General features: G+C 39.6%; 2 protein-coding genes across 6 annotated transcripts in view; one reads left to right on the top strand and one right to left on the bottom strand.

The window, feature by feature from the left end:
* The window catches only part of sbf1 (SET binding factor 1), a 117,025-nt gene extending 111,278 nt beyond the window's left edge, over positions 1 to 5,747 (top strand). For all 5 annotated transcript variants that reach the window (XM_062065705.1, XM_062065704.1, XM_062065702.1 and 2 more), the window contains 2 exons: positions 3,180 to 3,311; positions 4,644 to 5,747. In XM_062065705.1, coding sequence (XP_061921689.1) covers positions 3,180 to 3,311; positions 4,644 to 4,742 — 231 coding nt within the window. In that variant the 3' untranslated portion in view covers positions 4,743 to 5,747. The remainder of the gene's footprint in view (positions 1 to 3,179; positions 3,312 to 4,643) is intronic.
* Positions 5,748 to 5,973: 226 nt separating this feature from the next.
* The window catches only part of LOC133662050 (E3 ubiquitin-protein ligase Hakai-like), a 23,679-nt gene continuing 15,637 nt past the window's right edge, over positions 5,974 to 14,015 (bottom strand). Inside the window, exons 5-7 of the mRNA XM_062065709.1 lie at positions 13,483 to 13,566; positions 7,410 to 7,483; positions 5,974 to 7,335 (exon numbers count right to left, since the gene is read on the bottom strand). Of these exons, the coding sequence (XP_061921693.1) occupies positions 6,381 to 7,335; positions 7,410 to 7,483; positions 13,483 to 13,566 (1,113 nt within the window). The 3' untranslated portion in view covers positions 5,974 to 6,380. The remainder of the gene's footprint in view (positions 7,336 to 7,409; positions 7,484 to 13,482; positions 13,567 to 14,015) is intronic.

Here is a 14,015-nt window from a genome sequence, read left to right as displayed (position 1 = left end):
TTACGGTAATGTGTTAATAATTTCACACATAAGTCGCTCCTGAGTATAAGTCGCACCGCCGGCCAAACTATGAAAAAAAACTGTGATTTATAGTCCGAAAAATACGGTAATCCCACCCCCAGTTCTCCATTGAGTGATTTTTCACATGAGTTTCACTTTTACTTTGTTCTAGGATTATAATACAGATGTTGTATCATAGTGGCATTACCACAGGTAGCTATGATTATTACACTGTAACAATAATTTGTATCAACAATGTAGGAATAATGAATATACCAACAATGGTAATAGACAAAATGCCAACAATGGTAATAGACAACATAGCAATAATGGTAAGGAAACATTGAGCACATGTTAACACTTTGAGACAGAGTACAGCAGTAGGTCAAAATAAAGACCCTCATCGCTATATTTGAACCAGACCCCATGTTTGTATAATAGTTTAAATCGATTAAATGAATGAGGTAGTTCATTTGAGGGAAGAACAGTCAAATCTCCGTTTTTGCCCAACGTTTTTGTCTGTTATCGTACAGAATTGACACGTTGGTGACTCAGTCTCTACCTTTTTATTGAGTAAGACTGCAAAATAAGCCACCATTGGGCCAAAGAAAGTTGCAAGGGCCAGCACTTTTGATAAAAAAGTTGAGAAACACTCTTGAATTTAAGAAAGAACATGTAGTAAAGTATGAAAGCGGCCCTTTTTTGCTCAATGCCGTCTTCACCAAAAATCAAAAAGATCATAAAAAAGTGAGGTTAAAGGTTTGTGTATTTATTTCTATCTATGTATTTCACATTGTTTTCTGCTTGTTCAATTATAATTATTCTCTGTTAAAAGTGTTCTCTGTTCATATTTTTGGGTGTCTGGAGCAGATTACTTGGATTTACATTTTTCTTATGGGAAAAACTGTTTATTTTTGTTACGATTTCGGTTTTGTCTGACTTATTAACAGACGACTTGTAATTGATTGACTTGATAATTATAATTAGCTGGGAGTGGCAAAAATGTCTTCAATGCCATCGTGGAAAGTTCTGCATACTTTTGACTTTCTGCAGAACAACATCACAGCAAAAGTGGTTTGGCGCCTTAGCGTGCACAACATCAACAAAAGCATATTTTCATTAACAGCTATCATTATTAAAATTTAGATGTCATGTCCTGCCACTATCCTTATTAGCCTCGGAAGTTAAATCTTGCAGCCTCAGTGAGAAAACATGCTTTTTACAGTAGTAGTACCACATTATTTACGATTATTTGTGTACAAACCCCGTTTCCATATGAGTTGGGAAATTGTGTTAGATGTAAATATAAACGGAATACAATGATTTGCAAATCCTTTTCAACCCATATTCAATTGAATGCACTACAAAGACAAGATATTTGATGTTCAAACTCATAAACTTTATTTTTTTTTGCAAATAATAATTAACTTAGAATTTCATGGCTGCAACACGTGCCAAAGTAGTTGGGAAAGGGCATGTTCACCACTGTGTTACATGGCCTTTCCTTTTAACAACACTCAGTAAACGTTTGGGAACTGAGGAGACACATTTTTGAAGCTTCTCAGGTGGAATTCTTTACCATTCTTGCTTGATGTACAGCTTAAGTTGTTCAACAGTCCGGGGGTCTCCGTTGTGGTATTTTAGGCTTCATAATGCGCCACACATTTTCAATGGGAAACAGGTCTGGACTACAGGCAGGCCAGTCTAGTACCCGCACTCTTTTACTATGAAGCCACGATGATGTAACACGTGGCTTGGCATTGTCTTGCTGAAATAAGCAGGGGCGTCCATGGTAACGTTGCTTGGATGGCAACATATGTTGCTCCAAAACCTGTATGTACCTTTCAGCATTAATGGCGCCTTCACAGATGTGTAAGTTACCCATGTCTTGGGCACTAATACACCCCCATACCATTACAGATGCTGGCTTTTCAACTTTGCGCCTATAACAATCCGGATGGTTCTTTTCCTCTTTGGTCCGGAGGACACGTCGTCCACAGTTTCCAAAAACAATTTGAAATGTGGACTCGTCAGACAACAGAACACTTTTCCACTTTGTATCAGTCCATCTTAGATGAGCTCAGGCCCAGCGAATCCGACGGCGTTTCTGGGTGTTGTTGATAAACGGTTTTCGCCTTGCATAGGAGAGTTTTAACTTGCACTTACAGATGTAGTGACCAACTGTAGTTACTGACAGTGGGTTTCTGAAGTGTTCCTGAGCCCATGTGGTGATATCCTTTACACACTGATGTGTAAACGCTTGTTGATGCAGTACAGCCTGAGGGATGGAAGGTCACGGGCTTAGCTGCTTACGTGCAGTGATTTCTCCAGATTCTCTGAACCCTTTGATGATATTACGGACCGTAGATGGTGAAATCCCTAAATTCCTTGCAATAGCTGGTTGAGAAAGGTTTTTCTTAAACTGTTCAACAATTTGCTCATGCATTTGTTGACAAAGTGGTGACCCCCGCCCCATCCTTGTTTGTGAATGACTGAGCATTTCATGGAATCTACTTTTATACCCAATCATGGCACCCACCTGTTCCCAATTTGCCTGTTCACCTGTGGGATGTTCCAAATAAGTGTTTGATGAGCATTCCTCAACTTTATCAGTATTTATTGCCACCTTTCCCAACTTCTTTGTCACGTGTTGCTGGCATCAAATTGTAAAGTTAATGATTATTTGCAAAAAAAAAAAAAGTTTATCAGTTTGAACATCAAATATGTTGTCTTTGTAGAATATTCAACTGAATATGGGTTGAAAATGATTTGCAAATCATTGTATTCCGTTTATATTTACATCTAACACAATTTCCCAACTCATATGGAAACGGGGTTTGTACATCTAAGTCTGTGTCGTCGTGTAGAAAAATGAATGACAACAAAAGCATGGGTAAGCTTTTCTTTCTGCCATTGTTTGGTACCTCTGCTGTTAACAGTGACATCTAATGGTGAAGCTGCTTATCACAACCTCTCAACTCATACAGGAACTTAGACTTCAACTTCCTTTTTATTGTCATTCAAATTTGAACTTTACAATACAGATAAGAACGAAATTTCGTTGCATTAGCTCATGGTAGTGCAGGATAAAAGAGCAACAAGGTACAGCTATACATACACTTCAACTCCCTGCCAAAATGCTGTTTGTTGTGCTGATGTTTCTTGTCGCTCCGTTCCAGCTGCGCTACTATGAGAGCAGGCAGGACAAAGAGTGTAAAGGGGTGATCGAGCTGGCTGACGTGGAGTCGGTCCATCTGGGAACGCCCGCCATGGGAGCGCCCAAAAACATTGACGAAAAAGCTTTCTTTGATGTAAGTACCGCACAGCTGGGCGTTGTACAATTTATATCTAATGAAAACGCTAGGTTTGTTTTTTTGGTTTCATCCCAAATTCATCAAAAATTGTATTTTCTTTGGTCTAATATAATATTTTTACAAATTACAATTCTTCTCACTGGACTTATTAAAAATAATAATAAATAGAAAATAAATTGAATTATTTTTTTGGAACTGGTGAACTGTTTTAATTTAATTTATTTTCTAAATTATTATTACTGAAAATGGTCCAACTAATTAACATCAGTCGGGTGTATGTTCTATAAAAGCAGGGTTTCTAATCAAATAAAAAAGACAGTTGTGGCTAAAAACAACCTCCTGGTGTAGCTTCTACTCAGTGCAATAGATGGAATAGAGTAGTCAGCATTACAACAGGCACATAGTTGTTGTCTACTTTGAAATGGTGAGCATGTTTCCAGTTTGACTTTAAAATGTGTATATCATTATCAGCGTTAGGAAAATTACTGCAAAGTAATTATCTACAGTTACTCATTACTTTCCCAAGAAAGTAACTCAATTACTAATGGAAATGTTCTTTAATATATGTAATGAATTACTAGGAAAAGTAATTAATGTGTTGCTTTTTTGAAAACATTGATATATCTAGTTATGCAGTTGAGATATTTTAATAGAGAAGAGTGGGCGAGTGTGTGCCTTATTGGCTGTTTTAGCTCAGCATTGGTAGTCTGCACACTACCATTTTACATGTCCCTTGGCAAGTTTCACTGCAATAAGGCGCTTTTGGTAGCCATCCACAAGCTTCTGCTTGAATTTTTGACCACTCGTCTTGACACAATTGGTGCAGTTCAGCTAAATTTCTTGGTTTTCCGACATGGACTTGTTTCTTCGGCATTGTCCACATGTTTAAGTCAGGACTTTGGGAAGGCAATTCTAAAACCTTCATTCTAGCCTGATTTTGCCATTCCTTTACCACTTTTGGCGTGTGTTTGGGGTCATTGTCCTGTTGGAACACCCAACTGCGCCCAAGACCCAACCTCCGGGCTGATGATTTTAGGTTGTCCTGAAGAATTTAGAGGCAATCTTCCTTTGTCATTGTACCATTTACTCTCTGTAAAGCACCAGTTCCATTGGCAGCAAAACAGGCCCAGAGTATAATACCACCACCATGCTTGATGGTAGGAATGGTCTTCCTGGGATTAAAAGCCTCACCTTTTCTCCTCCAAACATATTGCTGGGTGTTTTGGCCAAACAGCTACATTTTTGTTTCAATAGTTAAAAATTCTACATTTTTTTTAGAATCCATTCCACCAGTGTCCTAATATTGACCTTTTGTGCCCCCCCGCCCAGCTGAAGACAACCAAACGAGTGTACAACTTCTGTGCCCAGGACAGCCTCAATGCTCAGTTATGGATGGACAGTGTTCAGAGTTGCCTGTCAGACGCCTAGACGGGATGTGAGAGCGAGTGTCTGCCTGCTCGTTCTGAACTGTGTGGGAAGTATGTTTTTGTTATAAATTAAGAAAAAGAAGAAAAAATAAGACTCAACATTCCACGGCATGAAGATTCTTCCTGATCCTCCTGTGAAATCTTACTTAACGCCCTCTTCTTGCTTTATGTAAAAACACTCCGGGGAGGAATGATGGAGGAGCGGCGGTCGAAATGGATCTGATTGTTTTTGGGTTTTTTTACTCCAGCAAGCGCCCCTCTTTTTTAAACTCCATGACGGTTCATGAAGGATATTTTTTTTGTCTTTACCACAATCTGACGCCAGTACCAGAGAAATACTGTGAAGGTCGCCATGGAGAGCGTTTACAAAGTGGACCTCCCTCCTTTACGCAAACCACTAGATTTTTGTTTCGAGACGAAGGAGATAAACAGCAGTGTTATGAAAGGACATGTCTGTTCTGGTTGCTGATTTTCCCCACAAAAGTGCAAGACTCTGAAGGCAACACAAGCAGAAATTGTCATTTAGAGGGCAAGAACTTCTTCAAAATACTGGAATTTTTCCTTGACGTGTCTGCTCATCACCTGGTGTGTGTGTGTGAGTGACATCACTCTTCCACCTGTCGCCCATTACTTCACAATACACACACACACTCTTAATACCATCCCCACCCTTTCGCTATGTAAAATATTCTGCTGTCTTTAAGCATTTTAACTCCTTTTTGTATATACTACTCCAGATTTGTATGTAACGTTTATAGTCGTAATTTATTTAACGTCTCCCTCAAGAAATGTTCCTCAAGCACCACTTTTTTAATTTAGTAATTCAATGTGCCATTGGTTTATTTCTGTATTAATGTGACTAATGTTTTTTTTTTAAATATCCATTTCTCCACCTTGTGTGTGAATGTGCGTGTGTGTGAAAGTCTGTGGGCGACTTTTTTTTTTTATGACTGGTTGAATCAAACTGTTGGTAGAATACAGTTGAAATAAATGTTCTGACATGTGACTTTTCACTTAGAAGTGTGACAATGAGCAAAATGGAGGATTATTTTGTACTGACAGTCATTTTAACCTTAGCTACTAAATCAAGCTCTCATAAAAAGTGTATATATGTATAGTGACACGTGCGCTGTGTAACTATACGTACATATGAGGAAAAAACAATTGCAATATTTTCCAAAGCGGGATATATTTCTAATAATGATCCTAATGGAAAAAAAGAGCGGAGACAATCAGCACAGGTAAGTTTTTAAGTTGCCAACCACAAGTTTATTCCTGACATTCACTTAAAATCAAATCTGACAAAAATATCTGCAACACAAGCTTGGATCTCAACAGTAATCTCACTGTTTTCTTGGAATGCTTATTTTGTTTGAAAAATAAGTCATTGGCATTTCTATCGATGATGAATTGTTAATGCTAAACACCTTTCAAAGTAAAGTACCAAGATCAGATGGCAAACAATGGCAAGCAATTATTTTTTTAAAAGCGGTCTGGGATGTTCCTGCTCTTTCCAAGTAACTCAAATGCAGCACACACTCTCGTGGCAGTTTGACCAGAATTAAAGTCCTACATCCTGTAACCCTGAGGTCTAGCATCACATTTCTTAATACGAGTGGTATGAACACCATCCATCACGTTACTGATAGTAAGGTCGGTAGCGCCCCTGATCCGGGTGGTGTGGTCCGGGCCCGGGAGGTGGCCCCTGCATCCGAGGCGGCGGTGGCCCTCTTGGTGCGGGCCACATTCCAGGACTGAGACCCCCGGGTTGGTTGAAAGGTGGGCTCAGGGTGCCCTGGTCTTCGGGGAACTGCTGCATGGAGTTGGGATTGTAGTGATGAGGCGGGGGGGCATTTACTGGGGGTCCGCTGTGTTGCGGTGGAGGTCCTGGGGGAGGGTGGTTCATGTATGGGGGCATCTGACCCATGATGTGCCCGGGTGGTGGGGTGATTGGAGGTGGGGCTGTAGACATAGATGGAGGTGGGGCCTGGTTGTACACCTGGGGAGGGTGCTGCATGGGGTGGCTAATGGGCGGTGGTGGAGGAGGGGGACCAAAGTGCTGCTGGGGTGGCGCCATCATGTGGTGAGCGTGGGACACAACAGGCGGCTGGCCAGGATAGTCCCCTGGCCGGTGATGTGGGGGTTGACCCGGGCCCGGCATCGGCTCCCGGGAATCGTCCTGGATGGGCACGGTGATGAGATTGCTGTGTTTGCGCGTGGTCACCGTGGCAATGCGGTAAGTCTCGGGGCCGTGGGCGGGAGGAGGGCCGTCGTGAGGAGGCGGCGGCTGACCGTAAGGGTCGTGGCCGCCGTGCTGCAGCGGGTTGGGGAGGTGGACGTGGTTTTTGGTCATATGCGGCGGAGGAACTCGGAACCTCTCGGGGATGTCGGAAGAGGGGGGCATGTGCATGGGGTCCTGGCGGCCGGAGGACGACTTGGCGGCCCTCAGGTGCCGATGGTTGACGTGGGCCTGCAGGTCCCGCTGAGACAGGTAAGTGCGCTTGCATCCTGACACGATGCTGCACATGTAGAGAGAACCACGCTGGCACTGCTCGATGCGCTGCACTGCGTCTGTGCAGCTGTACATGGTCAGACTAGAAACAAAGCAGAGTTTTGAAAAAACACATCTATGCAAGCGTGGACATGTTCTTTCTGTCAGATATCTCACCCGGGACACATCTTGTCTCCTTTCTTCTCATGCAGCAAAGCACACTCGTAGCAGAAGACATGTTTGCAGGGAATCTGGTGGCAGTGACAAAAAAAAACAATTTTTTTTCTTAGCTCTGATGGCTAGTTACGGTTATGTCGACAATGCCTTGTGTCGATGTTAGCCAGTCAGTCCTACCTTAAAGGCGTCGACATAAACGGGCTGCATTGTAAAACAAGAGGTGTTTCTAGAGATCACATAGCGATGCAAAGGAAGGATGAAAATTGATAAGATTTTTCCTATTCGGATTATTGATTCTTTTTTTGAAAAAAGAACAAAAAGGTGGACTAGAATCAATAGTTTTGTTTAGAGGTAACGACCTTACAAAACCTACAGTGAGGTCTTAAGAGGCACATAGCATTAAAAAAATCCAACTTTCTTAAAATATAAGAAATAGATATTAAAGTCTTGATTATAATGATGATTATGACTTAAAGTTTATGAAAACATTGAATTGGAAAATCTCAAAATGTAAGGTTTCCAAAACTGCAAGCCATCATCATCAAAATCACAACAAATTAAGGCTCGACATATCTCACTTTGCATGTAATAAGTTAATATCACATATTAGTTTCACATTTGAAGTTAATTGCTGACATAAATGGACTTTTACAGCATATTCTAATTTGTTGAGTTCACCTGTATCATGGCAATGACTGAGTGAACATCTGGTGGAAGATTACTACAATTCAGCATTCACCTTCGGGTAAAAAAGGAGTGTCTACTGTGGCAAATGGTTGCAAGATTTTGACCACAAACTTAGTCGCTGCTCGCTGACATTCGTGAACTGGAGCGAGTACTGCCCACCTCGTAGCCATTCACTCGCCATGCTCATCAAAATGAGAAAGCATTTGTAACGCAGGTGTAAAATCCATACTTTAGCAGAGACTATTAGGCTCTTGCCTCTATTACTCTTTGAGCGCTGCGCGCTCTTCCTAGTCACGTGACCGTCACGGTCCAATCAGCTGTGCTTATAAGCCGGTAGCAGGAAGAGGCCAGTAGACAGGACGTGAGGGGAGGCAGATTGTATTTCTGCTCGAGAGAGGACTACCAGCGCCAGATTTTGTCATTGAGCTGTGTGTGACTGTAGAAGCGGAGTTGGCCAGGCTTCTCTTTATGATGGCGAGCTAAGGAAAAAAAGCATCTAGTCCAAGGATCGTTCTTGGGAGATTCCAGCCAGGAACCCCACCACCTGTTCTGTCTGGGCTGGTAGGAGGCTCTCGAGCCAACCCTCTACAGTACACATTTTCACCCTTAACCGCAGCACATGAACTGTACTGCTTTACTCTCTCCAAAACCTTTCTCCAAGAACTTTCTTATCTGAGCTGAGATTTAAACAAGATCCAGAGACACTAAATAATTGAATTGAAATTGTATATAGTAACTAGGGGTGTGGGAAAAAAACGATTCAATCGCGATTCTAACGTTGGGCGATTCAGAATTGATTCTCATTTTTAAAAAATCTATTTTTTTTATTTAAAAATGTTTTTTTTTTGTTTTTTTTAATTAATCAATCCAACAAAACAATACACAGCAATACCATAACAATGCAATCCAATTCCAAAACCAAACCCGACCCAGCAACACTCAGAACTGCAATAAACAGAGCAATTGAGAGGAGACACAAACACGACACAGAACAAACCAAAAGTAGTGAAACAAAAATGAATATTATCAACAACAGTATCAATATTAATTACAATTTCAACATAGCAGTGATTAAAAATCCCTCATTGACATTATCATTAGACATTTATAAAAACAATTTTAAAAAGAACAATAGCTTGGCTTACACTTGCATTGCATCTCATAAACTTGACAACACACTGTGTCCAATATTTTCACAAAGATAAAATAAGTCGTATTTTTGGTTATTTAATAATTAAAACAAATTTACATTATTGCAATCAGTTGATAAAACATTGTCCTTTACAATTATAAAAGCTTTTTACAAAAATCTACTACTCTGCTTGCATGTCAGCAGACTGGGGTAGATCCTGCTGAAATCCTATGTATTGAATGAATAGAGAATCGTTTTGAATCGAGAAAAAATCGTTTTTGAATCAAGAATCGTGTTGAATTGAAAAAAAAAAAAGATTTTGAATCGAATCATGACCCCAAGAATCAATATTGAATCGAATAGTGGGACACCCAAAGATTCACAGCCCTAATAGTAAACTGTGTTTTTTCTTCAAATTGCTCTCACTTTGAATGGCCATTGAACTCATTGTTGTGTATATATCTGCTGTCCATCACTAATTCTTTAATACACGGTGCCAACCAAACTGCAATTCAAGCTCTGCCTTCTCTCTCTGAGTCGAAACTCTAGTCTTCTGTTCCTAGCCCATAACACCCCATTTACTTTACATTGATTTGTAGCACGTATAGGTTACACATTCATTTCAATTGAACAAATAATAGCGCTAATATTATAGGCCGAGTTACTGTTGTACTCGGATGACGTGCTAGGGTTACTGCTGCTGGGATGAGATTGGCGTGGTTCAGAAATGCAACATTCATTTGTAATTATTAGAGATAATAGAGAGAATATCGGACTGCCGATATTATCGGCCGATAAATGCTTTAAAATGTGATATCGGAAATTATCGGTATTGGTTTCAAAAAGTAAAATGTATGACTTTTTAAAACGCCGCTGTACGGAGTGGTACACGGACGTAGGGAGAAGTACAGAGCGCCAATAAACCTTAAAGGCACTGCCTTTGCGTGCCGGCCCAGTCACATGATATCTACGGCTTTTCCCACACACAAGTGAATGCAATGCATACTTGGTCAACAGCCATACAGGTCACACTGAGGGTGGCCGTATAAACAACCTTAACACTGTTACGCATATGCGCCACACTGTGAACCCACACCAAACAAGAATGACAAACACATTTCGGGAGAACATCCGCACCTTAACACAACATAAACACAACAGAACAAATACCCAGAACCCCTTGCAGCACTAACTCTTCCGGGACGCTACAATATACGGAGGAATTGGTACACTGGGAACCAGTTCTCAATTCCCATCCCTAGGTGCAAGTGTTGCTAGTTAGAAGTATATGATAAATAACATCTGTTACGTGACACACTAAACAACTTGTTTCCAGGAGCGCTAGATTTTGGGCAACACACTTCTGATATTGTGGGCATCTAATTAACCACTGTGCAACCATAGGGCCCAAAACAAGCATTGCATGTGTTCCTTATGCGATATCATTGTTCAGTAATTTGAAATGTTGCCAGGAAGATTTTCACAAGTCGTTTTTATGTTTTGATAAAATTGCATTGTTTTTATTTGCAACAAGAATACAATAGGGTATAACAAATTAAGTATACACACTTTCTCTTAAGAACTCCTCTCGCTGTGGCACCATTGACTCCCATCATAACTGCTCTTTTTTAACAGACTGTAATCCTGGGATATTACTATGATTTTTTTTACATGAAAACCGAATTAATCCTAATTTTGTCGATTGAAAAATATACTTTTAAATATTGTTTTGGTGTAATTATGCCCCTTAACCATCAGACGGAGCCAGAAAACTATGAGCATGATTTGTAGACCTTTAATGAGCCTAAATGAGTTAAACCGCTGAAATGCAATGACAATAATCTTGGGCAGTTCTATATAACATGGCAGATATTTGTGAACTCAATAAATTTAAACAAGTCCTGTCTGCTTTTTCTCTCATTCTAGCTCAGTAAGCACTGTAAAAATAGTTTTACTACAATTGTATCGAAATCAATGGTATGAATTATTGACCCATCAAGGTTGTAAAAACCCAACCTCAAATACTCCACTCTGCAACTTATTTGTAGAAATTCCACATTATAAAAAACTATATTTGACAAAAATTCCATTAAGCATAAGAAAGACCAATAATACAAACTGTATATCAATAGATAGATCTGAAGTTTTCGTAATATTTCAAGCATTGAAAGTGGGGGAAAAATGCTGCTGACTTATGACACTTATGAGGGAATCCCTTTTGGATGCAAAGAGTAAGTTTGTACAGTAAATCTTAAACGGGAACTGCACTTGTTTTTTTTTATTTTGCTATTCACAATCAATATGAAATACATGAGAACGGATGTATTTTATTTAATGCATTCTAACTCATAAAAATAAAGGTAAATAAAAGTCCGCTTACAGCTGAGCCAATGAGAGGTCCTCTATTTCGCCCATGAAACGCAATAAATAATCATCCAAAAAGCGCCAACAATACTCCATTTACATTTCGTGACTTGAATATTAACCAAGTATTAGCGCTATTTTTTATTATAAGCGCTAACGCAGATTAATTATTTTTAGCGGCGCCGTGATCAGAGCGAGCCCTAACAGCTTGTGCTGCTGTGTTGACATCAGCGGGCAGTGAGCTGCTTTCACTCCTCGAAGCTCCCGAAAGTTTATTCTACAACATAAATAATGCCTCTTACCTGGATAGTAGAAGGATGAAGAGATAATCTGACGAGTTGGTCAACTTTTGCATTAAATTTAGACCCAGCAATGGCGAGAAATTGTACAGTAAGTGATGTTTTATTATGTTTGTTGGCTCTCATTACGTCTTCAGTGAGCAGTAATCAGTTATGTTGCGAAAGTCATGGTGTGTTTTTGCAATTAATAAGCCGCCGAATGCTTAAAATGATCATTAGATGGTATTATGAAAGTGCCTGTTACTACAATACATATATACACACAGTGTGTACATAAAACCTTAATTGAAGTGTTTGGATGTTTTTAGAGCGCTTTATTGCTTGTATTGCAACAAGTGACTTTTTCCCGGAAATGGAAAAAAGGGGTCAACCAAGCCAAGATGGCTGTTGTGCTGCAAGCACCGTGCGAACTATCCGAGTACGCAAGGGGCCTAGATCTTTCTGCAAAAAATCAAAATATGCAAAGGAATATATTCCTATACCCTATTAAAAAAAGATTTGTCAAGTGATACCAAGTATTATCCGTCGGTGGAGTTACCAGACATGTTGAACTATCGTGTGCTCCAGACATCATTCTATATGACGAAACAGATAAAAACTTGGAAAGGCATGGAAGTCTACATCTTCTTTGTGTGTGGCTGGGTCAAAGAAATTGGTATCAAGACTCTCCCGGACAAATATGCATCGTTTTTGCTCGGGAAGGATGCATTTCATGATTCAACTTTGCGTTTGCGAGGATGTGTCCATGTAAACACCCGGCAGGTCCACACCCATGACTGCATATCCATTTAACAAACTAACAATGACTGAATCAACACCATGTTTGACTTTTGTCCTTTCGTCATATGTACTCTTGACACATTTGTGTAGGAAATAAACAAGATTGGAGACATAGACGTACCTTTCCTGACCAAGTATCATTGGCTCTAACTTTCTGGTTACGGTTTGTTAACAATGAAAATACAAATAATGTTAAGATAATACTTTAATAGGAAATACTAAAAGAGTAAAGTACATTAGAAATATATCAAACAAACATTTAACAAAGTGGTCACTAGCTACAAACTTGTGCATTCTTTGACTCTGCTTCCTTGTACGGGAGTGTGTGCCACTTTCGTCATTGTCTTTCCTAAAATTTTGCACTCTTCTGCTCTTGTTGATTACATCTCGAGAAACTCTGCAAAAACGTTTATCCTTTTCACAATTTGAACGGTTCATATATCCGAAAACAGGGCCTTTTTCTTTGAGAAAGGCTAACTAAAGCCTTGTACCTATTGAGAACCAATGCTGCTTGACCACCACGCATATTTAATGAGCCGTACGTGACATTAAAATCCAAGCAAGAGGCAGAATAGAGCGACTCCCACTGGCTTCATTGTAAGCAGACTTTTGGTCGCATTTATTTACTAGTTAGATTGCATAAAAAAAGAAAAACATATGTTCTTGTCTTACAAAAGGATTGTTAAAAAAATAGGCAAAATTCCAAAAAAAAAAGTGCAGTTCCCTTTAAGGTTGCACACAGGTTAAAATGTTGGGGGGGGGGGGATAGTGCAATATGGGCCACATAAGACAAAAGCATGGAGATACGTACCATCCGGCCGTACAGGTGGATAGGAAGCCCACATTTGTCACAGAAGTGAATTGGGACTTCATCTCGTTCGCCGATTAAATTCAACTGTTGCCAAAAGAAGAAAATGTGAGAACAATGGGTGAGGTGATCATAATTAGGGCTAGGCGATATGGCTGAAAACTGTATCACAATACCCATCTGTCCATTTTCTACCGCTTGGCCCTAATATAAATGTTTTATATTGGTCGATAGCAATAATTATTGATGTTGTATGACCTATTGAAATTAAGGATCAGGATAAAAATATATCCAATGCAAACATTTTTATTGAAAATGTAGTAACCTTCCTCTGATTATAATCCCCTCAGCTAAGAAAGCAGAAAAGAAAGGAAATTATACAACTATGGAAAAAAATTTAAACAAAATTCTAAAATTACATTGAACTTTTAACAATAACCTTTTTAAAATTATGTGCAAAAATAAGGAGTATATGAGAAATGCATAATTAAGTGTAACAAACTGGTGCAAAGTGTAAAAATGTAAACAGAGAAACC

The sequence above is a fragment of the Entelurus aequoreus genome, linkage group LG12 (assembly GCF_033978785.1).
Source record: "Entelurus aequoreus isolate RoL-2023_Sb linkage group LG12, RoL_Eaeq_v1.1, whole genome shotgun sequence".
Classification (NCBI taxonomy): Eukaryota; Metazoa; Chordata; class Actinopteri; order Syngnathiformes; family Syngnathidae; genus Entelurus; species Entelurus aequoreus.
The sequence above is the reverse complement of the archived record's forward strand: the minus strand, read 5'-3'. Positions and strand labels throughout refer to the sequence as shown.